The 16,089-nt window shown below is 50.8% G+C and overlaps 1 protein-coding gene across 2 annotated transcripts; it reads right to left on the minus strand.

Moving 5' to 3' along the window:
* Positions 1–1,177: 1,177 nt before the first annotated feature.
* On the minus strand, positions 1,178–14,143 carry LOC309640975 (DNA dC->dU-editing enzyme APOBEC-3B-like). 2 transcript variants are annotated; one of them, XM_082420483.1, is made up of 9 exons: positions 13,080–14,143; positions 11,600–11,756; positions 9,415–9,694; positions 9,075–9,189; positions 8,605–8,700; positions 3,561–3,717; positions 2,573–2,840; positions 2,176–2,291; positions 1,178–1,463 (listed from the first exon to the last, which is right to left on the minus strand). In XM_082420483.1, exons 1-9 carry the CDS (start codon positions 13,157–13,159, stop codon positions 1,374–1,376), a joined length of 1,359 nt encoding a protein of 452 aa, XP_082276609.1. In that variant the 5' UTR covers positions 13,160–14,143; the 3' UTR covers positions 1,178–1,373. The 2 variants fall into 2 exon arrangements, with proteins under 2 accessions (XP_082276609.1, XP_082276608.1); XM_082420482.1 differs by lacking the exon at positions 8,605–8,700 and having other exon boundaries at positions 13,080–14,141.
* Between the last annotated feature and the right edge of the window lie 1,946 nt (positions 14,144–16,089).

Genomic DNA, 16,089 nt, shown 5'->3' on the forward strand with positions numbered 1-16,089 from the left:
CTCACTTATTTCACTTAGCATAATGTCCTCTAAGTCCATCCATGTTGCTGCAAAAGGCAAAATTTTGTTCTTTTTTTAGGGCTGAGTAATATTCCTTTGTATATATATGCCACATCTTCTTTATCCATTCATCTGTTGATGGACACTTAGGTTGCTTCCGTATCTTGACAATTGTAAATAACACTACTATGAATATTGGAATGCATGTATATTTTCAAATTAGTGTTCTTGTTTTTTTCCAGATATATACCCAGGAGTGGTATTGCTGGGTCATATGATAGTTCTATTTTTAGTTTTTTGGGAAACTTCCATGCTCTTTTCCACAGTGGCTGCACCAATTTACATTCCCACTAACAGTGTAGAAGGGTTCCCTTTTCTCCACACCCTCACTAACGTTTGTTATTTCTGTTTTTTGATACTAGCCATTCTGATGGGTGTGAGGTGATATCTCATTGTGGTTTTGATTTTCATTTCCCTGATGATTAGCGATGTTGAGCATCTTTTCATGTGCCTGTTGGCCATCTGCATTTCCTCTTTGGAAAAATGTCTATTCAGTTCTTTTGCCCATTTTTATTTTATTTTATTTTTTTATAAATTTATTTTATTTTTATTTATTTCTGGCTGTGTTGGGTCTTTGTTGCTGCGCAGGCTTTCTCTAGTTGCCGCCAGCAGGGGATACTGTTTGTCGCAGTGCGTGGGCTTCTCATTTTGGTGGCTTCTCTTGTTGTGGAGCATGGGCTCTAGGCGCACGGGCTTCAGTAGTTGCTGCACGTGGGCTTTCTCTGGTTGTGGCGAGCGGGAGCTACTCTTCGTTGTGGTGCACGGGCTTCTCATTGCGGTGGCTTCTCTTGTTGCGGAGCACAGACTCAAGGTGTGCGGCTTCATTAGTTATGGCACGCAGGCTCAGCAGTTGTGGCTCACGGGCTCAAGAGTGCAGGCTCAGTCATTGTGGCACACAGGCTTAGTTGCTCCGCGGCATGTGGGGTCTTCCCGGACCAGGGCTCGAACCCATGTCCCCTGCATTGGCAGGCAGATTTTTAACCACTGCGCCACCAGGGGTGTCCCTATACTAGGAATTCTTAAGTAAATTTTTCCTTAGTGCTGTAGTATCTAAGTTCTTTATACTCATCTTTTTATGAAGGAAAAACCTGATTCTCCTTTCAGAAAGTAACCCAAGTTTTACAGACTTTCAAATTACCTTTATTTTTTCAATTATAAAAATATTTACCCACTTAGAAGAGAAAGGAAAAAAGAAGAATGAAAGAGGAAAGAAAGGTCTCTGGACTTGGGCGAGGGTCAGGGGTGACCGTGGAGCTTGCTACTTGCTCCTAGGAGTCAGCAGTTTATGAAGCAGTGAGATGCCCCAGGACCTGTCATCTTGAGTCACTTCTTAACGACGAAGGGGATGGGGATCCAAGTCTCAAGTCTCTGAAGGAATCCTCTAAATTATTCCAATTCGAGGGCTGTTGAGAGAGAAACGAGAAAGCTTCGGTTGGCAGGAAACTGAGGGAGGAAGGGGAGCAGAGGTGAGGCTGAAAATGCCGGGACAAGAAAAGAACTGGGTCAAGGCAGGCCAGGGATGCCTTAAGAGAAACAGAAAGCTAAGAAGAGTCTACGAAGAGGGGCTTCCCTGGTGGCGCAGTGGTTAAGAATTCACCTGCCAATGCAGGGGACACGGGTTCGAGCCCTGGTCCAGGAAGATCCCACATGCCGCAGAGCAACTAAGCCTGTGCGCCACAACGACTGAGCCTGCGCTAGAGCCCGCGAGCCACAACTACTGAGCCCATGTGCCACAACTACTGAAGCCTGCACGCCTAGAGCCCGTGCTCCGCAACAAGAGAAGCCACCGCAATGAGAAGCCCGTGCACCACAACGAAGAGTAGCCCCCGCTCGCCACAACTAGAGAAAGCCCACGTGCAGCAACAAAGACCCAATGGCAGCCAAAAATAAATAAATAAAATAAAATCTACTAAAAAAAAAAGTCTATGAAGAGAGAGAGAAGGAAGGAACTGGGAGCCCCTGGAAGAGGGGACCTAAAGCGGGTGTCATGAGAAAAGAGAAGGCAGTGGGGAGAGAGCAAGGAGAGGATTGACAGACAGAAGTGGGGCTGAAGCTGGGAAGGGGGTCGGCGGAGGGTGGAGAGGCCAGGGGCCTGCAGCGGGGAGAGCTTCTCACCAGCAGGATCTTCCGGAGCCGACGGCTTATGCTTTCACTGTATTGCTCCAGCTTATCCCAGGACTCGAAGGGCATCCCCTGGTTATCCACAAATTCTTCCCAGCAGTCTTCAAACTCTGAGATGAGAGAGGGAAACCGAGTCAGGCTCCAAGGGCAGGGGAGCAGCAAGCTGGCACCAGCAGGGCCACGGTCCCTCCTTCCTTTCCGCTTCCTTCTCTTCCTCTCCCTGGAATTAGTCTGTCCCTGGAATTTCCCCTTCGGGTGGTTTCACACCCGGGGTCTCAGCTGGGCCGCCGTCCTTGTCCAGCATCCTCTCCCCCGCCACTCCCACTCAGTGGCTTTCGTTCTTGGAACTGCAGATCCTCCCATCCACCGACAGCTCTGTCTCTCTTCCTACCTGAGCGGGTCATGACAGCCACTGAGACCTGGGCTGCCTGTAGCTGCTGCAGCCCCCTCTGAAACAGCTTGACCCAGTGGAAGTACAGGCGGGAGGCAAAGATCTGCAGGCTCAGGTGGTCCTGACCGTTGATGAAATCAACCAGTTCCCTGGCACAGGTAGGGCAAGGGCTCCACGTGACATAGCAGATGATTTTGTAGCTCTGGTTTGGGTCGAGATTCAGCGAGGTGATCTTGTCAATAAAGCGAATTTCTGCATGTCGCTGTTTCTGGAGAGGGTCTCAGAGAGACGGAAGGGTTGGTTAGAAGGCAGAGGCCAGAGGTCACACACCGAGGGTGAAGATCGGCATGAGGGCCTCTGTCCTGTGAACTTCCCAGTATGTGAACTTGCCTATAGCACAAGGAAGAACCTCCTTCTTTCCTTCAGTTATTCATTCCTTCACTCACTCACTCATCCATTAATTCCACACTCCCCAAGCACCTGTAACTTGATCGGAATCGGATCAGGGTCCCAGTGCCCAGAGGAGAAGGGTTGTAGAACAGACACCCCCAGGGCACAGTCCTGAATACTCTGTGACCTGGCTTTTGGACATGTCCAGGAGGTTTTCTGGAGATGTTTGAACCTGAGGGTACCAGGGAGGTCAGGGAGGGAGGGAGCGGGGACGGGACAGGTAGGAAGATGGCAGAAAGGCGGAAGTGTGATGGAGATCTTGCAGGTGAGGTTAGGTGCTCAGTCCTCGGAAGAGCGCTTGGCTTCCCCGAAGTGGTGACTGAGCTGAGATCCGGAGGATGAGGCAACATTAATTTCTCAAAGAGGGGCAGGAGGAACGTTCTGCTGGAGGGAAGGGCTTGTGTGGTGGCCCGGGGATGGGAAAGAATGTGGAGAGCTCCAGGGAAGCAGGGCTCACTCAGACTGCTAAGCCTCAGGATTTTCCCCGCATGGTGCGGTTGCCCCTGCTTGCCCTGTGCCCAGGGAACCCACTTGGCACCTTGTTTCGGAAGCAGCCTTTGTCAAGCGTGAAGCCATCGAGCTGCTTCAGCTGGTAGCACAGATAGGTCTTCCTCCGGTAGCGGGGCAGTGGGACCCGGTGCTGGTTGCCAAACTGTTGTTGGAATACTTTTTTTTTTAGCAGATTCATTGTGTTTCTGTGCAACAGGAAGGAGAAAATCAAAGATGCAGAGAGTGTTTTCTGGTGTCACCCAAGGCTCTGTCACCTTCTGAACCCAGCTTCTTGGGTTCACCTAGGCCCCTAAGGAGAGGTAAGGGAGAGTCTCTTCCTTCTTTATTGGCCAGGAGGACTGGGAGGGAGAGGGAAGAGGGCGAGCTCTCCCCCCTTACACATCACCACCCCCTCCAGCCCACGCTAGAGGCCATTGCAGGCAGGACACCTGGGCTGAGTGGGGGGCCCCCCACCCCGAGAACTGGACACGGCATGTCCTTCCTCGTCTCTCACATCTTTGTCCTGAGTCCCAGACCCCTCTGTTAAGGTCCCACAAGCACCTCAACCCGGTACCTAATGTCAGGACCCTTCTCTTTGGGGAGTGGGGAGGGGGATGGAAGTTAAAGAGCTTCCTTTAACTCTGTGCTCTTGGCCGAGGTGTGTGTATCACAATTTTGTCTGTACAAAGAGCACAGAGGCATGTGAACAGGAACTACTGTTGTCACCAAGGGAGTATTGTGACAGAGACTTTTGGCTGAAGGGCTCACATAGCTTTTTCTCCCCCTAATTATGATGGTACTCTATAGAGTATTCCATTTTCTATCTTGCTTTTCTTTCATTTAATATTATACTGCAAAGTGGCCCAGCCCATGTGGGGATGCAGAACCACCAGGTTCTTTTCAGTAAATGCTGTTGGCTCTGCGCAGACAGCAGTAGGTGGATGTAACCAGGCGCCTTCCTGCCGGGCCCGAGAGGCGCATGACGGCACCCTCTGGCCGGAGCCGCACTGCACGTGGCCACCCACGACCAAGCAGATGCCAGTCTGAACGAGTTTGGGAGGCTTGATGGCCCAGCCCATTGCCCTTCTGGACACTCCACCCAAGGTAATGTCACTTGGTTGACCATCGAGTCAGACTCAGATGACCTCAGAGCCTCAGAATTGGCATCTGGACACAGGAATCAAGCCAAGGGTGCCCTCACGGCCCAGACCACGGGGCACAATACTTTGTTCCTGCAAGGCCAGAGAAGTCTCGGCATATTTCCAGCCAACTCACCAGTTCCACCAACGAGAAACCATTTTTGATATGTTATGCTAATTAACAAAGCCACAAACTTCATCAGTGGAAACCTATCTCTGACGTCCCTTGTGTTAATTAGTAAAACTTTAGATGGATTTGGATAACGATTGCTGAAGAGACCATCTCTGGACTGTGGCCTTTGATGACTGGCCAGTGATCTCGCCTGGAGTTCACACTCCCCATGAGGGCAACTGGCCACCGTCAGGGTAAGGATTAGAAGGGAAACCCCATTCATATCACACCTAAGACAACCACTGCCCCGTTTGCCCGGAATCTTCCTGATTTTAGCCCTGAAGTTCCCATGTTCTGGGAAACTCCCCAGTCCTGGGGAAAGCCAGACACTCAAGGCTGAGATATTTCACATTTGAGACAAGAGGACTTATCTTCATAGCACAAATGTTGCCCCTTGCCCTTGAATAGCTAAAACTGTAGGTACGATAGAAACAACCTGTAAGAAGTACTTAAAGACCAGTTGAATTTTTCATACTTGGCAGTGTCTTCATGGGAAACGAGTTATCTTCTTGTCTTGGACAGTTTTCCCTCCACAGAGCAGAAATGAGAATATTCTTTACAAAACTGTGCCTTTATAATAAAATTTTTAAAAATGCTTTTATAGCTGACTCCAAACATTGTTTCACTCATCCTTGAACCTAAAGTCTAGGACTGAGGGTGCACAGAGAGCTTTAGGAAGACCCAGTGGCCATGCCTATGGGATATGGCCAGGGACACAGACCGGCTGTGGCAGAGGCAGGGCTGGGAGGCCTGAGGCAAGAGAAGGAGCCAGAGAGGAAGAGAACCCAGGGCTGGGCGCAGAGCCCGAGGCAGCGAGGAGGACCAGGCAGCACCACCTGGTCCCTGCAGCCGGGCTCCAGCCTCCTTGGCACACGTCCCAGCTTGCCCTGGGCACTGGGATCTCTGGCTCCACCTCCCTCTCACAAGGCTGCCCTTGGCCTTGGGAAAGTCCCTTATCTGAGAGTGTTGCCCTACAGCTCTCTGAGCGGTAGATGCCCTTCCTGCCTGGGTAAGCGGAGGTGGGAGGCCTAGGGTGGTTTTTGTCTCTCAGACCCATCCTCTTTCTTCCTCCTGGGCTCTGGACTTACCTGATCCCAGGAGTCCAGATGCAGTCTCCTGGCCTAGGAAGGCTTGTCCAAGCCCAGTCCTTTGTCATAGGCACTCTGCCTCGATTTCCTCTCCCAGGACCCTTTCTTTAGGACAGCCCCTTATCTGAAAGCGACCTCCCAGGCCGTCTCAGCCGAGGCTCCACCTCCTTCCTGCTTTGGCACCAGGGGTGGGAGGGCCCTGGGGTGGTTTGCTTCCTCAGGCTCTGACCCACCTACTCTTGGGCCCTCCCTCTTTGGCAGAGGTCGGTCTCTGATGAAGCCAGACCCCTCTATGCAGCAGGACCCGACGTTATTGCAAAGGGAAAGAGAAAGTAAAGATGCCAGAGAGAGGGGGATGGGACAGACCCCGGCGGAAGAGAGCAGGACAAAGGCCTGCTCCCATTGGGGGAGGGGCGGGCTGGAGCCCTCTCCACCCTACTCCTACTTGGCACTTAGCTTTTATTCAGTACCCTGACAAGACTCTGGGCAGGACGGAAAATGAGGGCTGGGGGTCAGCACTCCAGATCTTCATCTCCAGCCCTGTGTTGAGCAGATCCTGTGCACCATCTGCTACCCAGCTCCCCAGTAGCATCAAGCGGGGAGGAGCATTATCCTGACATTTTAGATGCGGTCCCAGCACAGAGAGGTTAAGACACTCTCTTGAGGTCACACAGCAAATAAATGGCAGAACTGGAAAGCTGTCCAGGAAGCCTGGCCCGGTTCCCTCCCCTTGCTTCCTCATTGTTCCATGAAAAGGAGTTGGGGAGGGGGCACAAGAGAAGGGGTAAGCTGTCTGCTTACTTTGTCACGTGGCCACCAAGACCTCCAGATGAGAAAACAGCTCTGGGGAAAGTTGAAACCTAGGGAGGAGGTCTTAGAGCAGTCACGGCCACCTCCAGTCCAGACTGCACACAAATGTGATTCCCAAATTAACTTTTCCCAGCTTGTCATCCCATTGCTATCCGACCCTGCACACACCCCCTTCTGCCCCACAGGCCCTGGTACGGCCTCGGGGGTAACACAAGCTTGGGCAGGAGGTTAGAGGATCCACAGGAATGGTGTCCCCTTCACCCCCATCTGTCCTAATGCCCAGGGCCACAGCCAACAAAAGATTCTAGAACGAGCTGGGTCCTTCTGGGAAGAGTGACCAGATTTTTTTTTTTTTTTTTTGGCCACAGCACATGGCATGCGGAGCTTGCCCAACCGGGGATTGAACCTGTGCCCCCTGCATTGGGGGCATGGAGTCTTAACCACTGGACCACCAGGGAAGTCCAAAGAGTGATCAGATTTGCACACTGAAGTGTTGGTCAAACTCAGAGAGCTAAGTCACCGCTGGCCTGAGAGGCAGGAAGGATGGACGAGAAGGCTGAAACCCTTTGCTGGCCTTTCCCTAATGACAGCAATCCTACAGCCCCGGCTTGAAGATTCCTGTGAGCCGCCTGAGATGGGCCAAAATGCAGGTGTGCCAGAAGCGGGACATTTTAAGCTGGCCACTGTGGCCCGTTTTAATGCCCGAGACAATCAGGAGGTACGTCATCCACAGCCATGTCCCTCTGTGCCTCCCTCCTTGAAGGAAACACCGACAGGGAGAGCATCAAGGCAGAAGAGCCGAAGCAACCAGAGACCCCCCTGGATTCTGCCCAAGACCCCCAGGCAGCAGTGCAAACAGGAAGGGAGAGTAAAGGGACAGGTGTCTGCTGCCACTGACAATTCACACCCAGACGGCCAAGATCAGTGGGACCCCAGACCTTCTCCACAAGGACTTTAAGGACAGATTCCAAACCAACAGCTTCCCACTTGCTGTTCCTTCCTCTGCCTCTGCCTGCCCAGAATCCCACCTCATCAGGCTCTTACTCCCTTTTTGCCCTGCCACAATCCCGGCCACCCTTTCTGGAACCTCCACGGAGTTCCTCCCCGGTGCATTCACGTGGCAGCTGGCTCTGTGGACAAAGGGCCAGACGCTCGCTTCCTGATCTACCTTGAGCAACTGAGCTGTGGTCTCTGACCTGACTCTTGGCAGCCCTTCCACTTTCTAGTCTGCTTTTTGAAAAAGCTCCAATAATCTCAATCCTCACGTCCCCAATCCTACTTTTTTCTAAAAACTTATTTAAATGTAAACGTAACCATTTTTTTTTTCCTTGCTCATTCTCCATCACCATCCCCAGAGCTTCATCTCTGGCGGCAGTTTGGGAATGGGATGAGGGATGAGCAGAGTGAAGACAGGGTGTGATGATCACAAAGTGAAGGCAGGCTGGCGGTGGGGTTCTAGGGACACCAAGGTCTGGAATGGAAGCAGAGGAGTCGGGGTCAAGGGGGCATAAGCCGGAGAGAGACACACAGGACGAGAATCCGGCTCTCACTGCACCTGCTCAGCTCGAAAAAGCCTTTGGTCATCGTGTGGGCTGAACCGTGTCCCCGCAAATCCACATGCTGAAGTCCCAACCTCCAGTTTCTCAGAACGTGACTGTACTTGAGATAGGGCCTTTAAAGAGGTGATTGTGTTAAGAGGAAGCTCTTAGGGTGACCCTTAGTCCAATCTGACTGATGTCCTTATGAGAAGAGGAAATTGGGTCACACAGAGGGACACCAGGGGCTCCCCAGGGGTCATGCACAGAAGAAAGACCATCTGAGGACAGAGCGAGAAGGCAGCTGTCTGCAGCCAAGGAGGGAGGGTGCAGGAGAAGCCCAACCTACCGACTCCTTGATCTTGGACTTCTAGCCTCCATATCGGTGAGAAAGTAAATACCTGTTGTTAAGTCACTCAGTCTGTGGCGTTTTGTTGCGGATATCCTAGCAAACGAATACCATCATTCCCATCAAGGAACCTCGTTCTCTGATAAGTCAAGTCTGTCTTCAAGGATGTTTTTCAAATCTCATTTTCACACTTATACATATCCATGCCCATTTATGTTCAGTTCAATAACAAAGTTTGGTCAATGTGTGAGATGGGAGGAGGCGGGGCTCCCTTGCTGGGGGAGAGGGAGATCTTACAGGGGGAGGGGGAGACGCTGGGGGAAGAAAGGAGAGAGGAGCTGAGGGAGGGCAGGGGCAGCCCAAGAGCAGTGGCCCTCTGGGGCCAGGGAGGAGAGGAGGCTGAGAAGGGAGGTGGAAGGTACTCGGAGATAAGGAGGAGGTGGGGGGAGGGAGGCTAAGGAAGCCCTCACCCGAGAATTTCCTGAAGCTTTGCCGCCAGGAACTGATAATTTTTACGCAGTTTCTTCCAAGGCTTGAAGGGCATTCCCTGATTGTACACAAAGTTTTTCCAACAGTATTTAAACTCTGAGATAAAGAGGAGAGAAAGCCATCAGGTCCGGGCCCTGGGAGGCCTTTCTTCGCTGACCATCCTGTGTCCTGCCCCCTCCTGCCCCCTCCCTGCCATGTGCCCTCAGTCCTGCCTCGTTTCCCAGGCTCTCCTCCCACTCACCCTCGCTGGTGGGTATTCTAGGTCCGCCCCCATCCCTCCCACCGCCCCGCCCTCCAGCCCCCAGCCCCCTCTGCTCTCACCTCGGAGGGACATGAGGCGCACCCAGGCCCTCTGGTGGTGCAGCAGGCGCAGCCCGTGCTGGCACTCTGGTTTCCAGAAGTAGTAGAGGCGGGCGGCAAAGATGCTCAGCCTCACGTTCCTGTTCTCCTTCAGGAACGCAGCCACCTGCTCTGCACATGACAAGCAGGGGCTCCAGGATAAGAACCAGGTGATGTGGTACTGCTCGTAAGGGGACAGCTTCTTGGCGCAAAACCAAGAGAGGAAGCAGAGTTCCGCGTGGCAGGGAGTCTCGGGATAGACCTGGGAGAGATGGAGGCGGAAAGGGGGCGTTCTTGGCCGGCAGAGCAGGCAGTGAGGCCGGGCTAGGGAGCTGGGGAGGAGGGGTAAGGGGGGTGGGCATCCCAGAGGCAGGTTGTTCATGAGTTATCCCTTCTTTCCATCTCTCCCCTCCCTTCTGTTCTTCTTTAGTCATCGACTACCCTCATTCATCGACTCACCCATTTATTCTAACATCCATCCTCCCATTCATTCATTCTACAAGTAACCTGAGTGCCTGCTTTGGGCCAGGCCCTGTGGGGTCCAGGCTTGGTCCCTAGGTGCTGTCTGCTGGGAGGCCCACAGAGCTGCCCTGTCCGTCGGCAGAACCACCAGCCACAGATGTCTACAGAGCACTTGAGATGCGGCTCGTCTGAAGGGAGGTGTGTGGCAAGTGTAGAACTACACAGTTCATTTCAGTGACTTCGTATGAAGAAAAAAGAATGTAAACTATCTGATGAAGAAGTTTTATGTTAGTTATATATTAGAAAATACATCTAATTGAAATAATAGATTAGGTATACAGTCAGTCCTCTCTGTATCTGAGAGTTGCTCATCTGCAGATTCAACCAACCACCTGTTGAAATTATTCAGGAAAAAAAAAAATTCCAGAAAGTTCCAAAACGCAAAACTTGAATTTGCCAGGCTGGCAACTACTTACATAACATCCACATTGTATTTACAACTCTTTACATAGCATTTACATTGTATCAGGTATTATAAGTAAGCTAGAGATGATCTAAAGTCTATGGGAGGATGTGGGTAGGTTATATGCAAATGCTATGCCATCTTACATAAGGGATTTAGCATCTTCAGATTTTGGTGTTCGTGGGGGTCCTGGAACCAACCTCCCCACCCCCATATCTAGGGAATGACTGTGTTGTCTAACACAGTGTCAATATTAATTTCGTCAGTGTCTCTTAACTTTTTGAACACTGGGTAGTAGAAACAGTGAGATGACACCTGTGACCCAGATTAGGTTTGGGTGGGATAATACTGCTTCAGTGCACACCCCCGCCCCGCCCCTTCCGCACACAGGTTCTGAAAAGGCTGCCTTCTGGGTGGAGGAGGGCAGGCGGGTGGGGGGACCTTTCACCAAGCCCGAAGACAAACTCAGAGACCCACCACCAGCAGACTCGCTAAACAAGGCTTGGTGGGATAAGTCAACCGCCATCACGTATCCGGTTCCAGGACTTAAGAAAATGTGTGGGAAGATACATCCGCCACTGAGAACCCCCAAATGGCGTTGGACTTATTACCATTTTTTCCACATCCTCTACTGGCTTATGTGAACCTGTGTAACACCTCTGACATGAGGGACACCATTTGGGGGCTAAAATTTCATCCCATTTTTGAAACAGGCACCAGATTTGAACTATTACACTGAGCAAAGGCATAGGACAGAGCCTGTCACTGCTATATCCGCATTCTTTTTTGGGGGGGGAGGGGCCGGGTGCGGGTGACATGCGGGATCTTAGTTCCCAGCGCCTCCTGCATTGGGAGCACCCAGCCTTAACCACTGGACTCCCAGGGCAGTCCCAATATCCGCATTCTTGATTAAAAACTGGACACACTGCAAAAGGGATTTTCCTAGTATCTGACATAATATACTCTGAAAACCAATGAATTGCAATTGTAATTATATCTCCCAATCATGATATTGGGAAAACAACTTGTGCAAGCATCTTAAACCTTCCGCAATTTGCCAATACCCGCCCCCGCCCCGGCTTTTTTCTCCTTGGCGGGACACAACGCAGGCTGCACCTGAATCTGTGCTCCCCGCATTGCAATTCTAAGGCACCAAATAAATGCTTTTGTGGCTTTCAGCTGCGCCTCTTTTCTGGGTCGACACTTAGCTCCCGCCTGCGATGAGTGTCCTGGGGCCCATACCCGGTTTTGAAAGACCCCCCAGTCGGTGGAGTCAGGTGACCAGTGCTTCAGTCTTTCCACCTGGTAGCAGAGGTAGGAGCAGTTCCGCCCATTGGCAAAGCTCGGGTTGCGAAAGTGGAAGGAGAAGGTTTGGCGATCTAACCACTCCACTGGGTTTCTGGGGCAAAAGAGAGAAAAGGGAAAATGCAGAGAGCGCCCCCTGGAGTTACTCCCGGCTGGTCTCTCCGGAGCGCAGCCCCCTGGACGCCCTAGGCGCTGTGCCTCCCAGCAACCCGCCTGGGCCTTGAGAATTTCCTGCGCCTTTCCAGGCAGGAAGGCTGGGGGAGAGGGAGAGGAGAGGGTGCTAGGACAGCAGGGATGGGTGACGTCTCCAACAGGGGCCCTGGCTCTACTACTTCCAATAGCACACACCCCACCTCCACTCCGGTTTTTCTGCCCACCCATCCCCCAAATCATTAGAAAAATAAAAAAAGAGTAACGAAAACCTCTCCACTCCAAAATAAGAGCCTTTAACATTTCAGTTCAATTCCTTCCTGACTTTTCACTTGCACATGTTTGTTTGTTTTGTTTTTCAATGTCGGGTTAACACCTAAATTCACAGGCTTGGGCTATGGTTACAAGTGCTTTGTGTATCTGAACTCATCTACTCTCCAAATGCTGCGGGAGCCATGCCCATTTTATAGAGGAGGAAGCGGGGACGCAGAGGGGGACAAGTAACCTGCCTAAGTCACAGAGCTGTAAGTGATAGAGCTGGGTCCCCTGACCCGGCCAGGCCATTTCCAGCTCTTCCATTATATGACCTTGCAGCTGTGTGAAGTCTTGGGTGTGGCTTTCTTTTCTACTTAATTTTAAAATAGGAGCGTTTCTCCTGATCTTTCCTCCAGTTCCATTACAGCTGTTAGTGGTACAGTTATAAACGTGAAGCGTGGTCACCTAGGGTGTGGCCAGGTTTGTGAACGGTGTGCATTTACTTTCCTGCTCAGAGTTGAGATATCCTTGGAAGAGATGATTTATCTTCTTGCCTCAGAGAACTATTCTCACACTGTGTTTACAATGGTGTCAACTGAAACTGATCAGAATGCTTTAAAAAAAGTCACCAGCTGCTTCAATCATCCTTTCACCAAATTCTAAGCGTTAACAGAGCACAGATATTTCCGACCAATAGAGGGTGCAGCCCCGCACAGGCAGGGAGGGGACGGCCTAGCCCGACAGACTTTCAGACTGAGAGCTGGGCCACGAGGACCTTCAGAGCTGGGTGGAGGTTTGGGAGGGGCCGGTTCAGAAGCAATAGTGGGGGCACCCCCAGAACAGGGCAAAGACCCCAGATGGGAGTGGGCCCTGCAGAGAAGGAGCCCAGAGAGGGAAAGGAGCGAGGCTGGGACTGCAGGGACTGCGGGGAGAAGGAGGCCAAGGACAGAGGCACAGCCCTAGAGAGGGCTGGAGATGGGCCCCAGTGGGACAGAGCGGGCAGCAGCGGTACCTGATCCGGGGCCTCTGGCTGCAGCCTCCTTTGCTGGCTAGTCCCAGCCCTGCCCTTTGTCTCGGGCGCTGGGGCTCCATTTCCTCTCCCAGGGCTCTTGTGTAGAAAACCCCCTTATCTGTGAGCGACCTCCCAGGCCGTCTCAGCCGAGGCTCCACCTCCTTCCTGCTTTGGCACCAAGGGTGGGAGGGCTCTGGGGTGGTTTGCTTCCTTAGGCTCCGACCCACCTTCTCTTGGGCCCTCCCTCTTTGGCAGAGATCGGTCTCTGATGAAGCCAGACCCCTCTGTGCAGCAGGACCCGACGTTATTGCAAAGGGAAAGAGAAAGTAAAGATGCCAGAGAGAGGGGGATGGGACAGACCCTGGCGGAAGAGAGCAGGACAAAGCCCTCTCCACCCCACCCCTGCACCCAGCCCAAATCTGCACCTGGCTCTACACTTGCCTGTTGAATGAATGGAGGCAATGAGAAAGTATGGACCTTGGATCAGGACTCCTTATTTTCTCCTGGCACAGCCAGAAGTGAGGGGACAGATGTGCTTTGAATTCCTACTTCTGTGCTTGGTCCTCGGCAAGAGTCCCCTCAGCCTTCGCGTGGCAGAGAGAGGGCATGCTTGCACGAAGGCTCTCTTTATAAGGACACTAATCCCCTCATGGGGGTCCCATCCTCATGACCTCATCTAAACCCAATCACCCAAAGGCCCCACCTCCAAATTCCATCACACTGGGGGTTAGGGCTGTAACAGAGTAGAACAAACCTGACTTCATATTGAATGTATTCCTTTACCTCTAACCCTTGTGCTCTGTTGCCTGTGCTTAGTCATGCTGGCTCTGCACCTTTATAGAAGAATGTTGCCTAGAATCTCCCATGGATTCAGGCTCTGGGTCCCACTCTTTAGAGCAGGGGTGGCAAACTATGGCCCCAGGCTAACCACCTGATTTTTTGTAAATAAAGTTTTATTGGGACTCAAAAAAAAAGGGGGAAGTCAGGGAGTTCCCTGGTGATCTAAAGATTAGGGTTCAGCACTTTCATTGCTATGGCCCGGGTTCAATACCTGGTCGGGGAACTGAGATTCCCGCAAGCTTTGTGGTGTGGCCAAAAAAAAAAGGGAGGGGGAATCAATCAATAAATATTACTTCAAACACACACACACACACACACACACACACACACACACACACACCACACACACAAAAGAATGTTGCCTAGAGCCTGGAATATATGTGATAGCCCATTCTCTAGCCTCTGACCTTTAAAGGCACACTTTTCCATTCATATAGAGATAAAAAGTTGCAGAACAGAAAATAACAATTATCTAGTTGGAGGTTTATGGGAACATTGTGACCAGACCTACCTGGACAGCTGCAAGAACAAAGGATTCCTGCAACGACCAGCCACACCCCGTCCCCTTTTATTTATTTATTTAACTTATGCTTAGTATTTAATGGTAATTTAAATGTAAGTGCAATAAAAAGTGAAAACCTGAAAATAAAAAAAAGAATTCCATTGTGTATATTTACATAATAATGTATGTTATCAATCACTTCAGGAGCAGATTTAAGTTGTCATCACTCACATCCTTGAGGTAGATCCTAATCCTGTATCTTTACATCCTAAATCTTTGAGCACCTACTTAATTGTTTCTCTTTTGTTTCTCTGTTGTTCTCAATGTCCTGTCTAGGGAATCCTTTGAAACCCATACCCTTAACCACAGTATTAAGATCCTCCAATAAGCAGATAGAATGATGGGATTAGATGTGTAAGAGAATTTGGAGGGAAACACCTCTAAGGGAAAAATGGGGAGGGAGCCAGAGCAAAGGGGAGAGCTGGTGATGGTAAAGGAGTGGGGAAGAAAGGAAGTTTCAGTAGAAATCATCTTGGAGCGCAATGCAGTTTAGAGCGTTTTCTCTAGGTCAATGGGGAAACCTCAAGCCAAAGTTACCTGTCAGAGGAGTTTCGTGTCTCACAGCGACAGGCCTGCCATACTCCCCGTCTCCTCAGTCAGTGGCTGGGAGCAGCCTGGAGGAAATGTGGTGGATTCATAACGCAGCAGTCCGGGCTGTCAGGATTATGCTTGGAGGTCTGAGATGCACGTTCTCATGGCTGCCACAAACACCATCTGTGCTTTACAAAAACTTGGTACTATTCATTCATTGATTCATGACACATCGAGGGCACAAACAGAGTACAATGTGGTGCTTTCATTCTAGTAATTGGCCTCAGTTTGAGTGGATCATCACAAATAATTTTTTAGAAATTAGAAACAGAAATAGATTTCCAGACTCTTGAGGAAGATCTTCGAGGTGTGGCTTCATTATCTTGTTTGAAATGAGTTTTCAGGGTCTAAGGTAAATTCAAAGCTAAACACTAAATGGGGTTTGAGTTCTTCCTCACTGCGTAGACCCAGTCCTGTATTCATATCACTTGATGTAGATAACCTGGGTGAGTTTTACATAATAAAGTCTAGAACCTGAAACAATAACTGCCATTTCTAAAAAATGTTTGAGAGCGAGAACACCCCCTCCCCTTTTAGTATTAAAAAAGCCTGAATTCTAACTTGGGTAAGATAGTTCTTTGGGACACTAGTCCACCATCTTCTCAGTCTGCTGGCTTTCCAAATAAAGTCACTATTCTTTGCCCCAACACCTCATCTCTCAATTTATTGGCATGTCCTGTGGCGAGCAGTACAAGTTTGGACTCGGTAACAGGACTTCAACATACAAATTTGCACACAAATGTTCATTGTGCACAAGTGACACAGACCTTTAGCCCACAGCAGGCCATGACCAACAGGATTCCTTTGGTTGCCTCCTGGACGATGATGATTTGTCACTACTCTCAGTAGCGTAGGTGCTGCCTTACACCCAGAGCTGAAACTCTGGTGCATATACCTTTCCAGAAGTCGTGTTCACTGCTACCTCACGGGAGGCCCGGAATGTGGGTAATTTTAGCTGGGCCGTTGTTGCCCTTAGCAGGATCTAGATCTCCTAGTGGAAATAAAACGCCATACTTG

Source organism: Balaenoptera physalus, assembly GCF_965194825.1.
Source record: "Balaenoptera physalus genome assembly, chromosome: 13".
NCBI lineage: Eukaryota > Metazoa > Chordata > Mammalia > Artiodactyla > Balaenopteridae > Balaenoptera > Balaenoptera physalus.